Source organism: Myotis nattereri, assembly GCF_964212035.1.
Source record: "Myotis nattereri genome assembly, chromosome: 7".
NCBI lineage: Eukaryota > Metazoa > Chordata > Mammalia > Chiroptera > Vespertilionidae > Myotis > Myotis nattereri.
This window is the reverse complement of record NC_138082.1, coordinates 30104246-30125358: the sequence shown is the minus strand read 5'-3', so window position 1 is coordinate 30125358 and position 21113 is coordinate 30104246. Positions and strand designations below refer to the sequence as shown.

The 21113-nt window shown below is 41.2% G+C and overlaps 1 protein-coding gene across 2 annotated transcripts in view; it reads right to left on the bottom strand.

Annotated features, from left to right (window-relative positions):
• The window catches only part of LOC308522696 (nuclear body protein SP140-like protein), a 46223-nt gene extending 25952 nt beyond the window's left edge, over window positions 1–20271 (bottom strand). Inside the window, exons 1-13 of one of the 2 annotated variants that reach the window (XM_081096224.1) lie at window positions 19507–20271; window positions 19087–19229; window positions 15743–15905; window positions 14506–14674; window positions 12364–12447; window positions 10988–11050; window positions 9125–9274; window positions 7934–7990; window positions 6877–6960; window positions 4440–4493; window positions 3662–3718; window positions 3421–3567; window positions 2365–2448 (exon numbers count right to left, since the gene is read on the bottom strand). In XM_081096224.1, the coding sequence (XP_080952350.1) occupies window positions 2365–2448; window positions 3421–3567; window positions 3662–3718; window positions 4440–4493; window positions 6877–6960; window positions 7934–7990; window positions 9125–9274; window positions 10988–11050; window positions 12364–12447; window positions 14506–14674; window positions 15743–15905; window positions 19087–19118 (1144 nt within the window). In that variant the 5' untranslated portion in view covers window positions 19119–19229; window positions 19507–20271. Of the gene's footprint in view, window positions 1–2364; window positions 2449–3420; window positions 3568–3661; window positions 3719–4439; window positions 4494–6876; window positions 6961–7933; window positions 7991–9124; window positions 9275–10987; window positions 11051–12363; window positions 12448–14505; window positions 14675–15742; window positions 15906–18682; window positions 18761–19086; window positions 19230–19506 lie in introns of those variants that run through there. The other variant, XM_081096225.1, reaches the window with a different exon arrangement.
• Window positions 20272–21113: the final 842 nt, after the last annotated feature.

Sequence of the window (21113 nt, the reverse complement as noted above, 5' to 3'; positions counted from 1 at the left end):
ATTATCATCTCCTACACTACCATGATGAGATAACCTACTTACCGTATCTCTCAGTTAAGGTTTTGTGAAAGAAGTGAAATTTAATTCACAAAAGCATGTGAAAAATCAAAATGTAAGTCAATCATTTAAGTATCATTTGGGTTTGAAAGTAGTTGGTCTAAACCATTTATCCCATTAATAATTAATATTAGCACAAAATATACTTTGAAGACATTCGAAAGTTTCTATTAATGACACTATTGTCAACAGTTATTGAAATATTGTGCTCACTCTGCTTTATAGAATATAAACTCTTTAGCATGAACATATGATAGTGTGTAGTAAAAAAACCTATTATTTACTAGTATATTATTGCTACATTTTCAATATATCAATTGATTATGCTCATCCAGTCAAACAACCATTTAGAACAGCGGTTCTTAACCTGTGGGTCACGACCCCTTTGGCTGTTGAAGGACTATTTCACAGGGGTCGCCTAAAGCCATCCTGCATATCAGATATTTACATAATGACTCATAAAAGTAGCAACATTACAGTTATGAAGTAGCAATGAAAATAATTTTATGGTTGGGTCACAACATGAGGAACTATATTTAAAGGGCCAGAAGGTTGAGAACCACTGATTTAGAATGACCCTTGCCTCCTCTTATTTAGCATTAGGATTGATAAAGCTAAATGCTTAAAATGATATTCCCAAAGTAATGAATCAATGAATATAAAGAACTTCAGAATAAGTTTCATCATGAAAACAGAGCTCCGGATTTAGACTCCGGATATTTGTCCAGAAATACAATCTTATGTGATACAGTTTAGAGTCATGAATAGCTGGCTTCTTGGCACTCTCTTCCTTTATTTTAGTCTAAAGAATCTAGTTTATTGATCACTGGACAAGCAATAAGATCTTTAGATGTCTCAGTGTGTGCCCGCCCAGGAAATTGATGTAGCATGGAATTCCCTAACACAACATGAAAAATCTTGAAAATCCATGTATGCCATGGCTTGCAAACAGGACACCTGGTTTGCCCCTTTAAGTCACCTGCTGTGTAGGTTAGTGATGCTCCATTCTCTTTCCTCATAGCAGAGACAAATCAATGGCAACAAGGACAAGTGCTCTGTTTGAACCTTACCTTTCTATACTTCTCTCTTTTCTACCTCTTATCCTACTATTGCCATTTCACACTTCCTTCATCTGCTGTTTCTTTGTGGGGAGACCTTGGAAATCTCATGCTGAGAAACTTGTTGGTAGGGAGCCTCTTCTACCTCCTGGTGCCCCTTGAAATAATCTCTGGTGTCTGAGCCATAGCCCTATTTTGGGACCACTTTTCAGAGCATTTTGCCTCCACTGAGCCACAAGTCACAATGTGCACTCTATATTAATTGAAGGAAACTTGTGTTTTACATTGATAGATATTAAGAACTATTAGAATAAAAATATTATTTAAAATGTTGTCTTATTGTAACATCAAGACTAGGTAACATCTTTATTTGTGTTTTTCTCTTTTTCTAGTGGGTTTAGCTCAAAAGACATGTTTCTAATACGTCTGGGAAAGTAGGAAGGGAAAAGCAACCACTTTGTACACTAAAGTGCTGCAGATCTGATGACCACTCACGCTATACTCAGGATTGAGGAAACAACATTTTGATAACTGTTTTGAGTTCCAGAAGTACAAATTAAATAACACGAAATCCAGGAAGCTAGTCTTGTCTTTCCCTTTATCTCCATGTGACGTTGTGGAAGATTTGAAACATTTATATGATTTTGTTTTCTCATCTAGAAACAAGAGTAATAATGGCCATCTTGCTCACTCCTCAGATTTGTTGTAAAAGAAAAGGTAAGACACTATTTGCAAAGAACCTTTGTAAAGTCATTCTATATGTCATGACTTGTTGGAGAACTCTCTAAAAAACCACATTTTGGATTTCAAAACACCTTAACCATTTCTGCTAACACAGGAGAGCTGGAGGAATTGACCCTCAACACTATTCAAACTTTGTGATTAGATGACAATATGACCTTCCAATAAAGAAATATTTAGCATCTCTTCTCTGTAGAAATCACTGTATAAACCCAACACTTTATGGTCACTATATTAGTTTTAAAATAAACTCACTACTTCGCTAGCCGATTACTACTATATAATCAATAGATGGGTGTATTGGTTGATTTATAGGAACTATGGATTAATAGGCCACATATTTTTTAAATATAAATATAATGATTTATTACGTTGCACATCCCAAAAGGTCAGGTAAAATAAACACAGAGAATGGGATCCCAGGATGAACTCAGAATTGATGCCTCAGGAAACAGTGCCTCTTAGTTGAGGTTCCTGCACCCCAAGCCTTGAGCTCCCACCTCCTTACCTGGCTCCCTGTTCAATGCTGTGGTGGAAGCTTCAGGGGGTCCATCTCCATCAGTAAATTCTGCAAAGTCCTGACTGTCGATCACTGCACACAGGAGAAAAAAGCACGCAGTGTCTTGGGGTGGGGCCAGGGAGACCACTCTGTGGAAACCCCTTCATTGGAGCAGTAGGAAGACATAGAAGCTAAGTTAACTCAGGTCCCTCTGGTGTGTGGCCGATGTGTGTGACCTTCGGGTTGTCCCAGGCCCTACCCGGAAGGTTGTGAAGTTCATGCACAGAGTGCAGCTTTGCCCAACCTGAAGCACACTTCTATGCCCACCCTCACTATACCTGCTATCCCCATGCCCATTCTATTTCAACTCCCATCTTCAGTCTATCTCTTACCTCCACTCTCTGATATCTCCACCCTCATTCTATCTCTTTCTTTGATTCATTCCAAACATATCTAAATATTTATTAAGCTAGATAGAGGGATCAAAGAGAAGTATACCTACATAAAGCCTCTCTTTTAAAAATGGCATCTAATTATATACTGTTAATTTTAATGTATCTATTATTTTTATGTTTAACTCAATTTATTGGGATAATATTAGTTCACAGAACTTTATAGGATTCAAGTGTACAACTGAATAAGACATCATTTGCACACTGCATCAATCACCCATCACCCCAAAAGAAGTCTCTTGGTTCGGCTCATTTTTGGCAATTATGCTGATTCCTGGCAAAAGTGTCTCTTTTTTCCTCTCCTTCTCTTTGTGTGTGTATGTTTTTCTCATCTCCTTTCATGAATATCTTGATTTTCTGAAAATTTTCTCTACTCCCATACCTTCCTCTCTTCCAATATAGAATCATACACTCTGATATCAACACGTAAATTTACCATTTCTGTTTTTTATATTTTTTCCAATTACCGGGGACGTGTTTCTGTTGACCTCGCCATATAAGGCCCTTGTTCCCTCCCCTTTCTACCTCTAACCCAGGCCATCATTACTGTCTCCAAGGGCCCTGATGACATGTTTCAGACCCTTGTCTGGTACATTCTTTCAGTCAGCCTTACCTATTACGTCAGATGCCTGGTTACAGTCAGTCCTTGCTTTGGCTTCACATTCAACTCCTGAATATAAAAATGACTTTTCCTTCTCTATACCCATTGGGTTTACAGAGCAGGAGATGTTTTGGTTTCCCTGGTGGAGTAGCTCTTCTCCTGGACAGAATTGTAAGAAATGAAGAATTTCATTTGCCTCCCTAAGGGATTAAGCACCCTCAAACAATCAACAAGCCCTTCTCCCTGTAATTACCTTGCAGTGGAAAACTCCCCCATCTGTTGCTCAACCCTGTCCTATCTCTGTTCCTGTCTTAAAAATAACAACAACATATTTTTATTGATTGATTGAGAGAGAGAGAGAGAGAGAGAGAGAGAGAGAGAGAGAGAGAATAGAGATATATAAATATCAATGAGAGAAAACATCATGGATCAGCTGCCTCCTGCACACACCCCTATTGGGTATGGAGCCCGCAAACCTGGCATGTGCTCTGATGGGGAATCAAACCACCGACCCCTGGGTGCATGGGAGGATGCTCAGCCAACAGAGCCACTCTGGCCAAAGTTTCTCTGTTTTCTTTTGGTCCTGTATTATGTACTACATTCAATTTCTCCTTTTACATGTAGCTTATGGATTTGTGTTCATGTTTGTAATTATATTATATTTTAGCTCTGCTTCTTTCCCAAGGTGGTCTTAGTAATCTGGTATTGAAGAAGGCAGATCTCTCAGTTGTATGCTTCCCAGAATGACTTTGTGAAATAAAGTTCCTTTCTCACCCACCCGCCCCCCCTTTCTAAAATTGTTTGGAAAGTTTAGTTGATAAAAATATTGAAATTGTATTGTGTTTGAGTGATTGGCCTCTTTAGGTTTATTTGTCACAGCCATTAGCCTAACTAACACAAAAGTTAAAATATGAACTTACATTAACACAAATATTTATTTTGCTATGAATGAAGAAGCAAAAATTAGAATGTATCTTTTGTAGTAAACACTATTCAGTTGTCACCATGAAAAGTTATTTGCTTGCTCTTACCTGTTTTGCAAGGTATTTGTCCAGAGGTTGGTGATTTTCTGGAATCCATGGACTCTATAAAGTAAAAGGGAGAGAACTGTATTTGTTTGCAGTGGTCTTACAGAGTCTATGACAACTCACACAGCAGATAGGGTTTGTGATAATGTCAATGTTGAGATGATTATATTCCTCTTCCTCTCACTTGAACCCAGTTCTGGTGCTCCCCTGAGCATCATGCTGGGCTCCTGCCTGGTGCTCCCATTTACTTCCCATGTGAATTTGTAAATGACCCTCAAACATTATCATCTCCAGTTTCTTCCACTATGAATGCTGGGATAACCTTTTTACCCTATCTCTCTGTTAAGGTTTATGTGAAAAATGAACTTTTTCACAAAAGCCCTGTGACAAATCAAAATCTAAGTCAAACATCTAAGTATCATTTAAGTTTGAAAGTAGTTGGTCTAAACCATTTTTTCCAGAAGTAATTAATGTTAGCACAAATTATACTTTGAAGATATTCTAAGTTTTGTATTAATGACACTATTGTCAACCATGAAATATTGTGCTCACTCTGCTTATAGAATAAAAACTCTTTGGTATTAATAAATGATAGTGTTTAGTAAAAATGACTGCTATTTACTAGTGCAATATTGCTTCTTTTTCAATATATCAATTGATTGTGCTCATCCAGTCAAACAATCACTTATAATGCCTCTTGCCTCCTCCCATATTCCAATACAACTGAAATAGCTAAATGCTTAAAATGGTATCCCAGAAGTAATGAATCAATGCTTATAGAGAACCTCCGAAAAAGATTCATCATGAAAACAGAGCTCCGGATTTAGACTCTGGATATTTGTCCGGAAGTACAATCTTATCTACTACTGTTTATAGTTATGAACAGGTGTATTCTTGGTTCTCTCCTCTCTGTTTGATTCTAAGCCTTAGAGTCTAAGGGATCAAGTACTAAAGAGTAGGATTCTTAGGTGTCTCACTGTGTGACCAGGGAACCAATGCAGCATAGAATTTCTTAATACAACTTAAATTTTTTAAAAAACCCATGTACACCATGGCCTGCACACAGGTCACCTGGTCTGTCTCTTTATATCACCTGCCTTGTAGGTTAGTGATGCTCTATTTCATGTCCCCATAGAAGAGACAAGACAATCACAAAGAACCCTTGTGCTCCATTTGACTTTTCCTTCCTACACTTCTCTGTTCTACCTCTTATTCTTCTATAGCCATTTCACACTTCCTTCATCTGCTGTTTCTTTGTGGGGAGACCTTGGAAATCTCATGTTAAGAAACGTGTAGGTAGGGAGCCTCTTCTACCCGCTGGTGCCCTTTGATATAATCTCTGGTGTCTGAGCCATAGCCCTATTTTGGGACCACTTTTCAGAGCACTTTGCCTACACTAAGCTTCAAGTTACAATGTGTACTCTCTATTAACTGAAGGAAATTTAATGTTTTACATTCATAGATATTGAGAGCTATTAGAATAAAAGAATTATTTACAATATTGTCTTGTTGTAAGATCAAGACTAGGTAACATCTTTATTTGTGTTTTTCTCTTTTCCTAGTGGGTTTAGCTCAAAAGACATGTTTCTAAACCTTCTGGGAAAGGAGGAAGGGAAAAGCAATCACCACTTTGTACACTAAAGTGCTGCAAATCTGATGACCACTCATGCTATACACAGGATTGAGGAAACAACATTTTGATTACTGTTTGAGTTCCAGGTTTACAAAGGAAATAACACAAAATCCAGGAAGCTAGTCTTGTCTTTCCCTTTCTCCATGAGACTCTGTGGAAGATTTGAAACATTTATATGATTTTGTTTTCTCATCTAGAAACAAGAGTAATAATGGCCATCTTGCTCACTCCTCAAGGCTGTTGTAAAGTAAAAGGTAACACACTATTTGCAAAGATACTTTGAAAAGTCATTCTATATGTCCTGACTTGCTGGAGAACTCTAAAAAACAACAGTTTGAGTTTGAAAAAACCTTATCCATTTCTGCTAACACAGGAGAGCTGGAGGAATTGACCCTCAACACTATTCAAACTTTGTGATTAGATGACAATATGACCTTCCAATAAAGAAATATTTAGCTTTCTCTTCTCTGTAGAAATCACTGTATAAACCCAACACTTTATTGTCACAGAATTAGTTTTAAAATAAATTCACTACTTTGCTAGCTTATTACTAGTATATAATCAATAGGTGGGTGCATTGGTTGATTTATAAGACTTATGGATTAATAGGCCACATATTTTTTAAATATAAATATAATGATTTATTACCTTGCACCTCCCAAAGGTCAGGTAAAATAAACATAGAGAATGGGATTCCAGGATAAACAGGGTCTGTGGTATAGGATGAACTCAGAATTGATGCCTCAGGAAACAGTGCCTCTTAATTGAGTTTCCTGCACCCCAAGCCTTGAACTCCCACCTCCTCACCTGGCTTCCTTTTCAATGCTGAGGTGAAACCTTTGGGAGGCTCATCTTCATCAGTAAATTCTTCAAAGTCCTGACTGTTGATCACTGCAAATATTAGAAGAAGAAAAAACCCTAGTGTCTTGGGTGAGGGGCCACCTAGCCCCCGGTTGGAAACCGTTCATGAGATTACTAGGAAGACCTAGAAGCCAAGTTATCTCAGGTCCCTCTGGTCTGTGCCTGATGTGTGTGACCTGCAGGTTGCTCCAGGTCCTACCCAGAAGGTTGTAAAGTTCATGCACAGAGGGCTGCTTTGCCCATCCTGCAGCACTTTTCTACGCCCCGCCCCTCCGCTTGCTCAACTTGCTATCCCTATCCACATTCTACCTCAACTCAGATCTTCACTTTACTTCTTACCTCCATTCTCTTTCTATCTATTATCTCCACCCTCAGTCTACCTCTTTCTTTCTTTCTTTGCATCATTTCCAAACATCTCTAAATATTTACTAAGCTAGAAAGCTATTTCAGAGAGAAGTCTACATACATAAAGCCAAACTTTAGAAATGGCATCAAATTATATATTTTTAATATTTTTATTTACTTATTATCATTTTAAATTTAATTTATTGGTTTGCACACTGCATCAATTGCACATCTCCCCAAGCAAAGTCTCTTGGTTCAATTCATTTTTGCTACATATGCCTGTTTCTGGCAAAGGTATCTCTTTATGCCTTTCCTTGTCTTCGTTTGGGTGTGTGTGTTTTTTTCATATCCTTTCATGAATATCTTATCTCTCTGAAATATTCCCTTTTCTCTAACCCTTACTGCAATACCTTCCTTTCTTTGAATATAGAAATATACACTCTGATATCAATATTTAAAGTTCCCATTTCTGTTTTGGATATTTTTTCCAATTACTAGGGACATTTTTCTGTTGATCTCAAAGTATAAGGCACTTGTTCCTTCCCCTTTCTACCTCTAACCAAGGTCACCAGGACTGTTTCCATGGGCACTGATGACATGTCCCAGACCCTTGCCTAATACTGGGTTTTACATCACACATTCTTTCAGTCAGTCTTACCTATTACGTCAGACGCCTGGTTACGGTCGGTCCTTGCTTGGGCTTCACATTCAACTCCTGAATATAAAAATATGAAGAAAAATATGACTTTTCCTTCTCTATACCCATTGGGTCTATAGAGCAGGAGGTGTTTTGGTTTCCCTGGTGGAGTAGCTCTGCTCCTGGACAAAACTGTAATAAATGAAGAATTTCATCTGCCTTCCCTAAGGGAGTGAGCACCCTCACTACAATCAACAAGCCCTTCTTCCTCTAATGCCATTGCAGAGGAAAGCTTCCCCACTGCTGTCCTTTCCTGCTCCTCAACTCTGTCCTTTCTTTGTGTCTCTTTTTTTTAATGTTTTTATTGATTTTTAAAGAGAGGGGGAGGGAAAGGGATAGAGAAGTAGAAGCATCTATGCAAGAGAAACATAATCGATCAGCTGCCTCCTGCACACACCCCTATTGGGGATCCAACCATCAACCTGGGCATGTGTCCTGACTTGGAATGGAACCGGAGACCTCTGGGTTCCTGGGTGGACACTGAGCCACAATGCCAGGCAATTTGTGCCTCTCTTAATTGTACATGTTTTACTGTCCAGGGGAGAGGCTTATTTTTATCTGAGTGGGTTCCAGGGCCAATTTTATTTTGTGGACACATTTCCTTCTTAATGGTGTTAGGTACATCCCTTCCTTCTTTGTGGTGATTCTCAAACCAGACAATGCTTGGCCCTCTCTCTCTCTCTCTACCTGGTTCACCCTCTGCCAGGTCTTCATTCATTGTCCTTTATTCCTTCTCGACATAGTTCTCTTTGTATCTCCCCCTATTTTTTCTATTTATTGCTATTATTGCCCTCTGCATTTTTCTCTCTTCCTACTTCTCTTCTACAGTACTTCACCCTAGACCCATTAGGTAGGTGCCCAGAATACAAGAAGGTCATGAGAGTAAGATCCTCCTTGCATGTGGCCCTCCTGGATTTTTTCAGTTTATCCATTCTCTGTTAAGTTTTCTGTTTTCTTCTTTTCTATTTCTGTTTCTTAATTATTCCTGTGAACTGTGAATGCCTTTTCTACATCTAGTTTGTCTTCCTTTACATTTGTCTTTCTAGCATTCAATCATCACCACAATCTTCCCTGTGCCTTAACCCACAATACCAAATCCCTCCACCTGCCAGTTCCCCTCCACACACATCAAACCCAGTCACTCAGTCTTACCTGCTGTCTTAGACTCTTGGGCACGTTGTTCATTTGTTTGTTGGCTTTTTAGTGCATCCTCATTGTCACTGGTTGTATCTGTTTCAGTTGCATTTATCTCTGGTGTGTCATGGCGGAGCTCTAAGAGTCCAGGTTCAGGTGGGGCTGTATCTAGACAGGAAAATACAAAGCTCTCTAAGCTTTTGGATCGGAGGGAATTTAATCCAGGGGATTAGTTATAAAGCTGATGGTAGAGCTGACAATTCCAAATGCAGGATTTGGCAACCCAAAGAATAGTCAACAGGAAGCTATGGGAGGGATCTAGGGTAAGCTCATGTGTTAATGACACTGGATAGGTGGAAGCTGAACCATGGCTGGACTGGTTGGTGGGAGGTAGAGTCATGGGAGATGTGGCCAATGCCAGAATTACTGCCCAAGACTGGGATGGGGAAATACCATGCTTCTCTCTTGCTCCCCCCGCCCCTCCTCTCTCTTGCTGGTACCACCCAGGTTAGGAGCTCAGCATTAAGCAGTAGCAAGGGAGATGACAAACAAGTACGCAGAGTCTGTGGCCAGAGATAGAGGGCAGAGCAGAGCAGGTACCCATAAGGAATGAATCCCTGAGTAAACCACCCAGGACCAGCATACCTCCTTTTCCATGGTGAACCTCCTGCCCATTTTTTATTCCATCAACCCACCCTACTCTGTTTCCATCAACCTCAATAGAGCATGAAAAGATAAATTTGTTTTTTCAGAGCAGCTTAGATTTTTTTCATTTAGTGCTATTTTTCTAAGCAAAATAACTTATGTAAAGATGATTTCAATAGTCATTCCCATAATTAACATAGAACCTGGGCCCTGGTGCATGTTTTGTGCCACATCTACAGTTCTTTGGAACCTCCTCTTGGGGAAGGGGCCTGAGGCATAGCTTTTCCCTTACCTGTGCTGGTCACAGTCAACTGTCCCAGCTGAGACAGACACTTAACACATTTATTGGTGGTTTGTTGTGCATTAGAGTTATAATATCATTTTCTCCTTCCCCCAAACCTAATACCTGTGCGCACACACACTGAATCCCTTCTCTGCTCATTATTCATCATTATTCCTTCCTTTCACACCTCCCCATACCCACCAGCTACCCTTGTAAGTGAACTGCTAAGAATATGGATTGATGCATGTTAGATATTTTATATTCTTAAATATTAACTTTTTTCCCCTAAATGTTAATAGCTAAAACTATAGTGGTGCTTTCAAAACATTCTAAAGGGTTGGGTGTTTTTTTTCTTTTATAAAAATGTATTACTAATTTAGAACATCCTTTCTTAAATAACACATCCTAGTGCCAGCTATATGATAATGACTTCTATGGTGTTTTTAGAGCAGCTTCAGGCCTGTTGTCCCAGAGATGATGGGAGAGGGTTTGCTCAGGAGGCACATAGCATCCATGGTCCTGTGTGAGGGACTCAACAGGTGAGAGATCCTGGCCTAGGGGGAACACACTCATCACCACTACCCAACCACCTTCATGGCAGTGTTGGCCATCACTGAACGTAATGTCAAAGCCAGGCTGCAGCCAGATGCAAGCAAGACAGAGACAGGAAACTGTGAAGCCAGGTGCATGAGCATTACGTCCAGGCCTAGGCTGTCAGAAGCTGGAAGCCAGTGCATTTCAGGAGGATGGAAGGAGCGACCCTCTCAGGCAACCAGAATAAATGAAAACTCTGTTATCTAAGTCCTTGGAGAAATTGCCAATGCAAAGACTGACTATTCTGGGCAATTAGTACTAAAAAAAAACATCCCCCTTGCTCTCCCCTCCCGCACCATAACACCTGCCAGATGAGACAAGAACAACAAAGGGTCACAGAACAGTCAACAGGAACAGACCATTGTAATTCCAGGCATCTGGGCCTAACCACATCAGTCTTTGATATGAACTACCACCAGTTCCTGGGGGAAGAAATGAAAAGTTTATTTAATTAATTAAAATATGGGCTATGCCATTCTCCCCTAATCCAATTTAGTCATTATAAAGTTGGAGTGCAAGATCCCTTCCCCCAGGTATCAATACAGAGCCCATCTGGACCTGGAGGATCCCACCCAACTCTTGCCATCAGCTGCCCTCTGTCCTTAGCCAGGCCATCCCACTGAGATAATCCACAAGTCACTCAGTAACCAGCAATGGCTTACTTGTCACCCATGGCCATACAGAATCTGTTTCTGTTGCCAGGTATACTCCTGATTGGTAGACTTATTTGACTTCCTACAAAGTCATGTCTCCTTTTCCAAGCCTCCTTCACACCACACCCTCCATATACATGTCTGTTTCTCTGTCTTGTTGGCCTTTTTATGAGATTCAATGTCTACTTCTCCTATGTTTTCTCTAGCTCCTGATATTCTTCTTTCTGTATCTTTCTCTCTGCACGTTTCCCTTCTTTTGACTCATAATTCTGTCTTTTTCATGAGGTTATCTGGATGTGTATAGGGTTAAGCACACAAGTTCTAGGTTCAGAAAGCCTGGATTCATCTTACTTCTTTGACCCCAGGTCCACTACATACAGGGCCTCTGAGATTTCAGTCTCCTTTTCTACAAATGAACAGAGGTTGATAATTCTCTCCAAGGGCAGCTGTGAGCACTAAGCCCACAACTGCCAGAGTAAATGGTCTATAAGTGAGCTCTTAGTAATATGGTTGTTGTTACTGTGTCCTTTAACCCTTTCTCCTATCTTTCATTTTCCCTCCTTTTGTCTCTCAAAATACCCACATCCCCTCGTGCACATCTTACCACTTCCTCTCTTCCCTCCCTATATGACTGCCCATCTCCTTGACTATTTCTGCTCTTGAACAGCATCTCCCACATTTAAATCAGTCCCTTCTTCTACCATCATCCAGAATATCTCCTCTGATGTTGACCTTGGGCCCATATTTCTTAGCTCTTCACAGCTCCACACTCATCTTCTCCTGCAGGGTCTCTCTAAATCAGTTACCTCCAGGTCAGCATAGTCTTTTAATCTGATTTTCTGACACACTGGGTTCCCATTCCTCTGTCTTGGTTATTGGGCCCAGGATCTCTTGTCAGAGCTCCTCCTCCAGGATCATCCCCTGATCAGACTCTCATACAAACAGCCCCCCCCCCCCCTGCCTTCTCTATGCTCTTGAACAGGTCTTCCCTGATTCCCAAAGTCCACTCAAGACTCAGGCCCACTTCCCATTCTCCTTTCGTCTTAGCAGAAGAGAATCAGTTTCTATCTGTTTGTAACTACCTTGTTCCAGGCTTAGTTGGTCATTAGGCCTCTCCTCATTTTCTTCTCTATCATGTTTTAGGAGGAATTCTATGTCTGGTATGGCTGAAGAGAGGGCAAGAAAAGAAGATAATTAGAGATCTTTATGGAACAAGAGTCATCTGAAATTACACAGTTAGGAATTTCCAACCCTTGGGTCACTCAGTACTCAGTGGGTCCCAATCCTGTTGGTAATGTTTCCTCTTCATTCCTGGGACAGAATGAAGAGGAAACATTAAGTGGCCCTTATGCTTCCCACACAGAAAGGAGCCACTTGAATTTCAAGATAAAAGAGTTGTGGCAGCATCATGAGCTTGTTACTCATGTAAAAAATTTCAGCTGGCCAGGAAAGCATATATCAAAATAAATAATGTACTCCCTATTTTGAAATGTGTTTACTTAACTGTTTTAACAGTAAAGAAAAAGAGAGGGCTTTCCTTGTGAGGAAAACAAAAAGGTTTATGTGTATAAAAGAGGATAAAATTCCAAATCTTTAAAAATGTGGCTGGACAAGAGAAGGTTTTGGTTTAACTCAGTCATGGAGGATAAGTGCTTCCCAAAGAGACAAATCAGAGGACATGGGAGCCAATTAGAAAGATTTCCCAGGGGCACCCGGATCCCAGGACAAAGGAAAGGCACTCTTTGAAGATGAAAGCAGGGTTTGAATATTATGGCACAAGCAGACATCGCAAGATACGTGGAGCAGGGATCTTGGAAGGTTACCAAAAAAAGGAGAACACAGAACCAGTCTTGGGCCCCTGCATGTAGGTAGCTCAACAAACATATGGAGGAAGGTAATACACCTATAATCCTTGGTGCAAGTCTCTGGAGGCATCCGGGGAAGAGATGGAGGGAAGCAGTTAGACAATATGCCTAAGGGCTGATGGCAGGGGTACCTCCTGGGGCAATAATCCTGTACTTATTAACCTTATAAACCTGTACTCTCTCTTTACTGTGTGGTAAATAACATCAAATTACTTAATTTTTGAAGCCAGACCTTCTAAAATCTTCTTTTATACTTATCCCATTTGAATAAACTCCCACAATCTGCTTCTCACTCTGAGATTAATCTAATTTGTCCTTGTTCTGCAGACACATGGACTCTTTATAACACTCTGTGCTTGCTCCCATGGCACTACATTCCTCAGTTCATATCATTTTTTTTCTTTTCGATTCTCCAGAGTTACTTGGAGATCTTTTTGAGACCAAAAGTATATAGAATAAAAAATTTTTCTAGGCAAGTCAAACAAAAATTATTGGAGGACATCTTTACTCAGAACCAATAAAAAATATGAAATCATGCCTTCTCAGGGAAAAAGTAGAGAATCAAATCAGTAATAAAACCATCTCTGGCAGAGTAATTGGTTTTTTGATTATTTGATTGTTGATCACACCTCTTGTAGAGAATCAGTTAATAAGACCATTTCTACTTCCTGAAGAGCAAATTTGACCTTGCTCACTACTCTGGAAACCTGATGTAGGTGGCCTTTCTTCTGTGTTAATAGGCCAACACTGAGCTTAGAGTTAAAAATGACCAGTGACTACAGGTAGGTAAATTTCATGTGGCCTGGGAGAGACTAGATATTAACTATAATCCATTTTTTGTCTTCCTTCAACGTGGTGACTGTTGTAACTCAACTGTTCCTTGAGCCATCTCTAAAAGTTGACCACAGAGTTGTTCCATGAGATATTGACACCCCTGTGCATGCTGTAGCTAAATCAGGGTGGATCCAGCACCCATATCTAAGCCATCACTTGAGGCAGGTTGTATTCAACTTTGTGGACTGCTGTGTGGAACTTTGCAAATGGTCCCATAGAAGAGGAGCAACTGATGCTGCCCTTTGGGGATGTTGTGTTTCTCGTCATGTGCTCTTCTAAGTAAATCTGATGTCCCTATGGCTCTGGTAGTCCTGTGACTCTAAATGCCTAGTTAAGCAGATTTGCTGCTGGGTGTTTGTATTCTAGCCATTATATCATAAACTTTGAGAGGCTCATTATATGTCTTTTCTTAACTGCTACATCCACACTGCCAAGCACCTGTGTGACATATGGTAGACACTCAATGCATACCTGTGGGAATAAATTGGCCCTGGACACAAAAAGGTAGGTAATAAACCTAATTACCTTTGTAGAATATTTTATAAATGCGAAATAAATCAGGGTAATTCTTCATGATGGTCTTGCTGAACAGTACTCCCAGAAGAGACATGTCAAATTTCTTCTCCAGTTCACTGAGAACATTATATATGACTAGATGTACAGAACACCATTTTTTAAAAGATTCTTGAGAATCCTTAAAAATAGTGAATGGAGAAAACATAAATACAGATTTCCAACTTACAGAAAAGCCCTAGAATGTGATTTTATTGTTAATACATAATAATTTCCCAACATAGGTATCTTCTCACATACAGGTTTAGAATTTATATATGTGTGGCTACTAAGTGGAACAACTAAATCCTTCCTCCTAGAAAGCACTCATTTGTGAGTCTGAGCTCCTCACCCTTGTTTACATAGATGGAATAAGGCGTCATTAAGAAGAACAAAAATAGTTTCAAGTGAAGTAATATGTAGCCCTTTCAGAGCCTGGCTAAATGTTTTAGGAATAGACTTACTGGGTGACGAGATGCTATTCTATTGACTGTACAACCCTTGTCCCTTCCCCAGGACTGACTTGTCCTGGAAGCTCCTATGAACTTTGCCATAGAGAAAGCCTATGCATAGGGAAAGTGAAGACTTGCATCTCTATATCTCTACCTACGTCGTTCACTAAAATTAACCAAAATTCTAAGACTCCAGAAATACCAAAAGAAAAGGGGGAAAAACAAAAAGGAAACTGAAAACTGTTGTTGAAAGAATAGCAAGCATCTACTTTCAAATTTGCCCCACATTAATTCTCTGTGGATCTTAATTTTCTCTGTATTAAGTATTTAAATTGATGTTCACTGAGATGAAATGTTATGTCAATTATTATTTCATTAAATGAAGTCATTCAACTCATTCACCCATTCATTAAAATTATGTTTAACTTCTAGTTTATATTATACTGTATATATAATTTCTAGAAGGCATTGTACACCCACTTCAGATCCAGCCTATCTCCAGTGCTTTTCGCCCAGCTCCAAGGGTGCACCACGGAGCCCGTTCCTTCAGTCAGAATCAGGACTATCTCCAGTAATGACTGCTTCTCTTCTCTCTTTTGACCTTATAGGAACACTTAATAGCAGTGCTTGGGAAGGTCTCCACTCACAGGCGACTCCTCAGTTGCCCAGTTATGCTCTGACGTTTAATTCCAGGCTATCAAAGTATAACTTAGTTTGGGGTTGTTTTATCAGATTGTGACATAATAAACCTCACTTACTTCATACATTTCATTGGTGATGAGTTCATGGTCACGGAGAAGTTCGAGGAAAGGAAATGTTGTTCTTATTGCATCTGAAATCTCCACCTTATATTTTTTGAAGTATTTGAGTGCAATGTCATTGATACTTTTGTTTTCTATGTTCTCATCTTCTGCAGACATCCTAGGGAGAAGGGATACATGATAAAATGGCCATCAAGGTTTCGATATGCTGTAACATTTTATATATGAAGGAAAGATAGGCTGTGAAGAACCAACATAATTAAAATAAGTGGTCCTGAGTAAAGATTAGAACAAATAGAATGGAAGCAATAGACAAAACTGTAGGAAAATGAAGCATGGCGGATTAGAAAGACATAGTAGTTTTGTAAAATGCAAGCCTGTCATGATCAAAGCCATTGTAAAGTGATTTTGTACCAAACATATTGCAATTTTTTATCAAAATGCTTTAATTAGTACAAAAGTGAGATGGACTAAACAGGTCATCCACAGAGGAATAAGAAACAATGGTATAACAATAAAATGTAAGCTTAAAAATGTATCTTAATTAACAACAAAGAGAAAATAAATTTCAAAAAGATAAAAACATGGTGCTCCCTCCCTGATCTACATCAGTTTAGAGGAATAGCATTCTAAATTTTAAAACTAGTTCATAAATGATAAGAAGTGGTTTAATAATTATATGATAAAGCATAAACTGGAATTTCACATGAATATCAATAATTTTTCCTGGAATTTCTGCTTTATGTTAATATATATCTGTCTGTGCTATTATTGTATAAAATGAATCTTTTTAGACATCTTAATTTCAAAAGTGGCTGCTGTTTCCTGTGAAAGTAATTGTAAACCTGAGTCTGTAATTCTGCTTCTTAGTTGAATAGTTTATTTCCTTGGTAATAATGTTTTGTTTTTTAAGTATATTTTTTATTGATTTCAAAAAGGAAGAGAGAGGGAGAGAGAAACAGGAACATCAATGATGAGTGAGAATCATTAATTGGCTGCCTCCTGCATGCCCTCCTACTGGGGATTGAGCCTGAAACCCAGGTGTGTGCCCTGCACGGGAATTGAACCTTGACCTTCTGATTCATAGGTGGATGCACAACCACGGAGCCACGTCGGCTGGGCTAACAATAACGTTTTAATAGGCATTTTGTATTCTTAAATCATGAAGACTCATAAGCTTCCTTTTTGGAACCAGAAGAAAATTGGGCTCTTTCCAGTACCCAATATGCATCAGGGAATAATAATGTCACATTATTTTGTCAAATTCTATAAAACAACAATTTCTTGTTTAATGATAGTAGAGAAATCATTTGTGTTCCTCTCTTATTAAAATTCCACTAATGTTATACTTAAAAAATTGGCTTCACAATGACAAATAGAATGGCAGGGGGCAATGAGTAAATGAGAGATTTCAACAAAAAATGGTCAGAGGAGCATAATTGTTACTGACAGTAAAGGTTGCTCCCTGCAGTCATGAAGGCAACCAGTTTGCCCTGTGGAATCTTGAAGGTGGTGGAGTAAAAAGGGACACATGTTGCTTAACACTGATGTGCCATTTGAAAAATGAAGAATGGAGAAATGTCCCCTTCATCCTTCAACTTGCACCCTGACCACCTGGAGCCAAGCAACCTCTCTGTTGCAAACATTGCTCTTCTTTTTATCATCATACTTTCCTGTCACTTATGACTACATTTCATAAGTGGAATAATACATCATGTATGCTTATATGTCTGAGTTCTTTTGCTCATCATTCATGTTGTTGGGTGACTGGAAGTTTGTTCCTCTTATTGTTCAGTGGTATTTCATTGTGGAATCTAATGAACAACATAAACTGATTAACACAAATAGACCCAGAGACATAGAAACATCAAACAGAATATCAAATCTCAGAGGGAAGGCAGGGGAGGTTGGAGGGGGAAGCGGGGGGGGGGGGGGGTGGGGGCGGAGAACAACCAGTGAACTCATATGCATATATGAATAACCCATAGTCACAGACAACAGGGTGGTGAAGGCTTGGGGGGTGTGTGGGAGAGGGCAATGGGGGGAAAAAGGAACATATGTAATACTTTCAACAATAAATATTTATTTTTAAAAAATTAAAATAAATAAACAAAAGCAGAAAGAGTATTTAGTTATATCCATAAATTAATTCAAAAGAAAATTGGAAATACCTAGCAGCAATTTTTAGAAAAATTATATGAAATAGATGGAAGCTGACCTGATATAAAATCTCCCAAAATCACAAACACAACAGTAACCACTAAAATGATGAGGCCATTCATATAAAAAAACAGTAATGCCTACCATTACCACAATTTACATATATATAATATATACATATTTATATGTTTTAGATAATGTACTAGGATAAGAAAATGAACGTATTGATATAAATAATAAAATAAGATACAATATTATATGATACTAGAGGCCCAGAACACGAAATTCGTGCACAGTGTGTGTGTGGGGGTAGGGGTGGGGAGTGGTATCCCTCAACCCTGCCTGCATCCTCTCCAATCTGGGACCCCACGGGGAATGTCCAACTGCCAGTTTAAACTGGCAGTCAGCCATCCCTCTCACAATCCGGGACTGCTGGCTCCTAACTGCTTGCTTGCCTGCTTGCCTGCCTGCCTGCCTGCCTGATTACCCCTAACCGCTTTTGCCTGCCAGCCTGATCGCCCCCTAACTGTTCCCCTGCCAGCCTGATAGCCCCCAACTGCCCTCCCCTGATGGCCTGGTCACCCCCAACTGCCCTCCCCTGCCGGTCATCTTAAGACGGCCATAGGGGGTCTGAGGGAAATGAGAGGGTTCAAAGGCCATAAGAAAATAACAAATCACTGCCTCAAAGCATCAGAAACGACAGCCTAGTCCAGATGGCCCACAGCTGAGCAGGAGCTGTAAGACAAGAGTCCTGTGGGTTGTGGCAGCTACACTTACACCAGCAGCTGTCCCTCTGCAGTTTAAAGATCCAATTCCTTCACTTCATTACATTTCATTACATTCCATGTCAGCGTCCTTGTAAAATAGAAAGAATATCAAGGTTTAGACCAGCCGTGGGCAAACTACAGCCCTCGGGCCAGATCCGGCCCGTTTGAAATGAATAAACCTAAAAAAAAAAAAAGACCATACCCTTTTATGTAATGATGTTTACTTTGAATTTATATTAGTTCACACAAACACTCCATCCATGCTTTTGTTCCGGCCCTCCGGTCCAGTTTAAGAACCCATTGTGGCCCTCGAGTCAAAAAGTTTGCCCACCCCTGGTTTAGATGAATGTTTAATAACACTAAAGCAGCAGCACAGCCAGACAGAAAGTTAAAGGAAGGGAGAGAGAGACTGACCTGGTGCTGAGTTCGCTGCCCCTACTGGCCATTGTCCTGCCCTGGGCACTGCCTGGACCGCTAATCCTTCCAGTCTCTCCAGCCTGGGTCCACTGTGGCTGCTGATCCCTGGGCAGGAAGTGAGTGAACTCACCCAGGGAGGGCTCCACCCAAACGGGGAAATGAGAAGTGAAAGTAACTTTTTGATTGTTTTCAGACACTGTCTCCCTCCTCCTACAGCCTAGGGGGGTCGGGGGGATGGGGAGGGGTGGTTTCCTCAGCCATCAGGACATGTGGCAATAGGAGTGAAGGACAAGGAGGGACAGGAGGGACCTGGAGGCCAGGGGAGGAGGACCCCAGGGGAGGAGCAGGACCAACCCCCAGGAGTCCCCTTGCTTGTGCAAAAACATGAAAAACACCTGTAAATGCCACTGTCCTCACCTGTTGCAACTTTCTAAGAGGGTGCAGAGACCTAACTCTTTAGGTCTCAATGTTCAGAAACAGGACTGGAGAAGCAACATTCTTGAGAGCGATGGTTTCCACATTTGTTCCCCTGAGCCCGACTTCCCGACTTCTTCTGGCTATAAATAAGGGTTCTCGCCCTGTTTCATTTAACACACAGAGGAAGGTTCTGCCCTCTCTCCATGTGTTTTTTCTTTTCTCCCAAAGGAGCAAACATCAATCTGGACAGACTGCAGACACTGATGAGAAAAATATTTTAACAAGAGCACAGAGTCTCAGTGAGACCCAAGTTCTGTACACAGGGGGGATCTCTCTCTCCCTGCCCTGCCCTCTCACTTGGCCGGAAGAGGAACTGGTAAGCTGAGCCTTTGCTGAGCACAGCTGTCTTCTGTTCCCGACCTCCATGATGCTTGGGGCCCCGACAGAATTTGACACCAACAACATCAGCATTTTCTAGTGTCCCCTCTCTCCTCTGACCCTAGGCAGCAGGCTGACTAGGCTTGTGTGTTGGCATAAATGTGCCAGCTTTTCGTGGGTTTGCTTAGACTCACCAATATCACCACATGAACTGGGGACTGATCGCAGTCAACTGGCTCGGGAATCCAGAGGGGCCAGCCTCCTGGGTGGACACCCCGCACTGAGGCTGCCCTGGCCAAGGGAAGGACACATTCCTGTGGAGCCAGAGAGAGCCAGGCAGCACCCCACTCTGCGAACAGCAGTGGTTTCTGTGGGAACTGGAGGCCTCTGTGGAGAAAGCAAAGATTTTTGTCCAGAAAACAATGTCAGACACACCCAGTTAGGAATGCAATGAGACCATCTTCAGAAGCAGGTTGAAGCCCTGACAATCTGCTGGGCTGATATGGAGGGAAGAAGGGGGGGCCTGGGGCATTGTCCAGGGTAACAAGGGGCACTGACAACAGAGATGTTTCTGTTGTCAGGAAGTACCTGAGCTAGGGGCCTGGAGACCTGGAGAGCAGAAGCAGCTACTGAAAAGGGACAGGGGGTGGAGAAAACACCCAGGGGATGGGCTTCCTTAGCCTCACCAGGAGCAGCTTTCATTCAGATGTCACTAGTGGGCTGACAGCCCCCACTCCAGCCTGGGAGACCCTCTGGGGACAGGGTTTGTCACTGGGAGGAGGCAGTGTCCCGGGCCTGAGAATTTAGGGGCAGGAGGAAGCGGCAGCAGTAGCAGCAGCAGCAGCAGCCACTGGGCCAGGATGAAGAGCTGGCACCTCTGCGGATGCAGAAATGGAGAGGAGGGGCACCTGGGACTCAAGTGGGAGCACTCAGGCCCCACACCAATGTCCCCTTCTGGGAGGTGGCCCGTCAGTCAGCAGGACTCCTGGTCCCCCTGCCCTCCCTTCTTCCTGGGGAGACACTGTGGCTGGGAGTTCTGTGAAGGTGAGTCTGCTCCTTGGTGGGTCTCCCTGGGCTCATCCTGCTGGAGGGGCCAGGGCTCTGTGCTCCTCTGAGCTCCAGTGCACAGGGACAGTGGTCTGGGTGTGGGGAATGTGTGTGATTAATATATGTGAGCAGCCTGGGGACCTGAGACTAAGCCCCATTCTGGGGTTCAGACTTAAGAATTC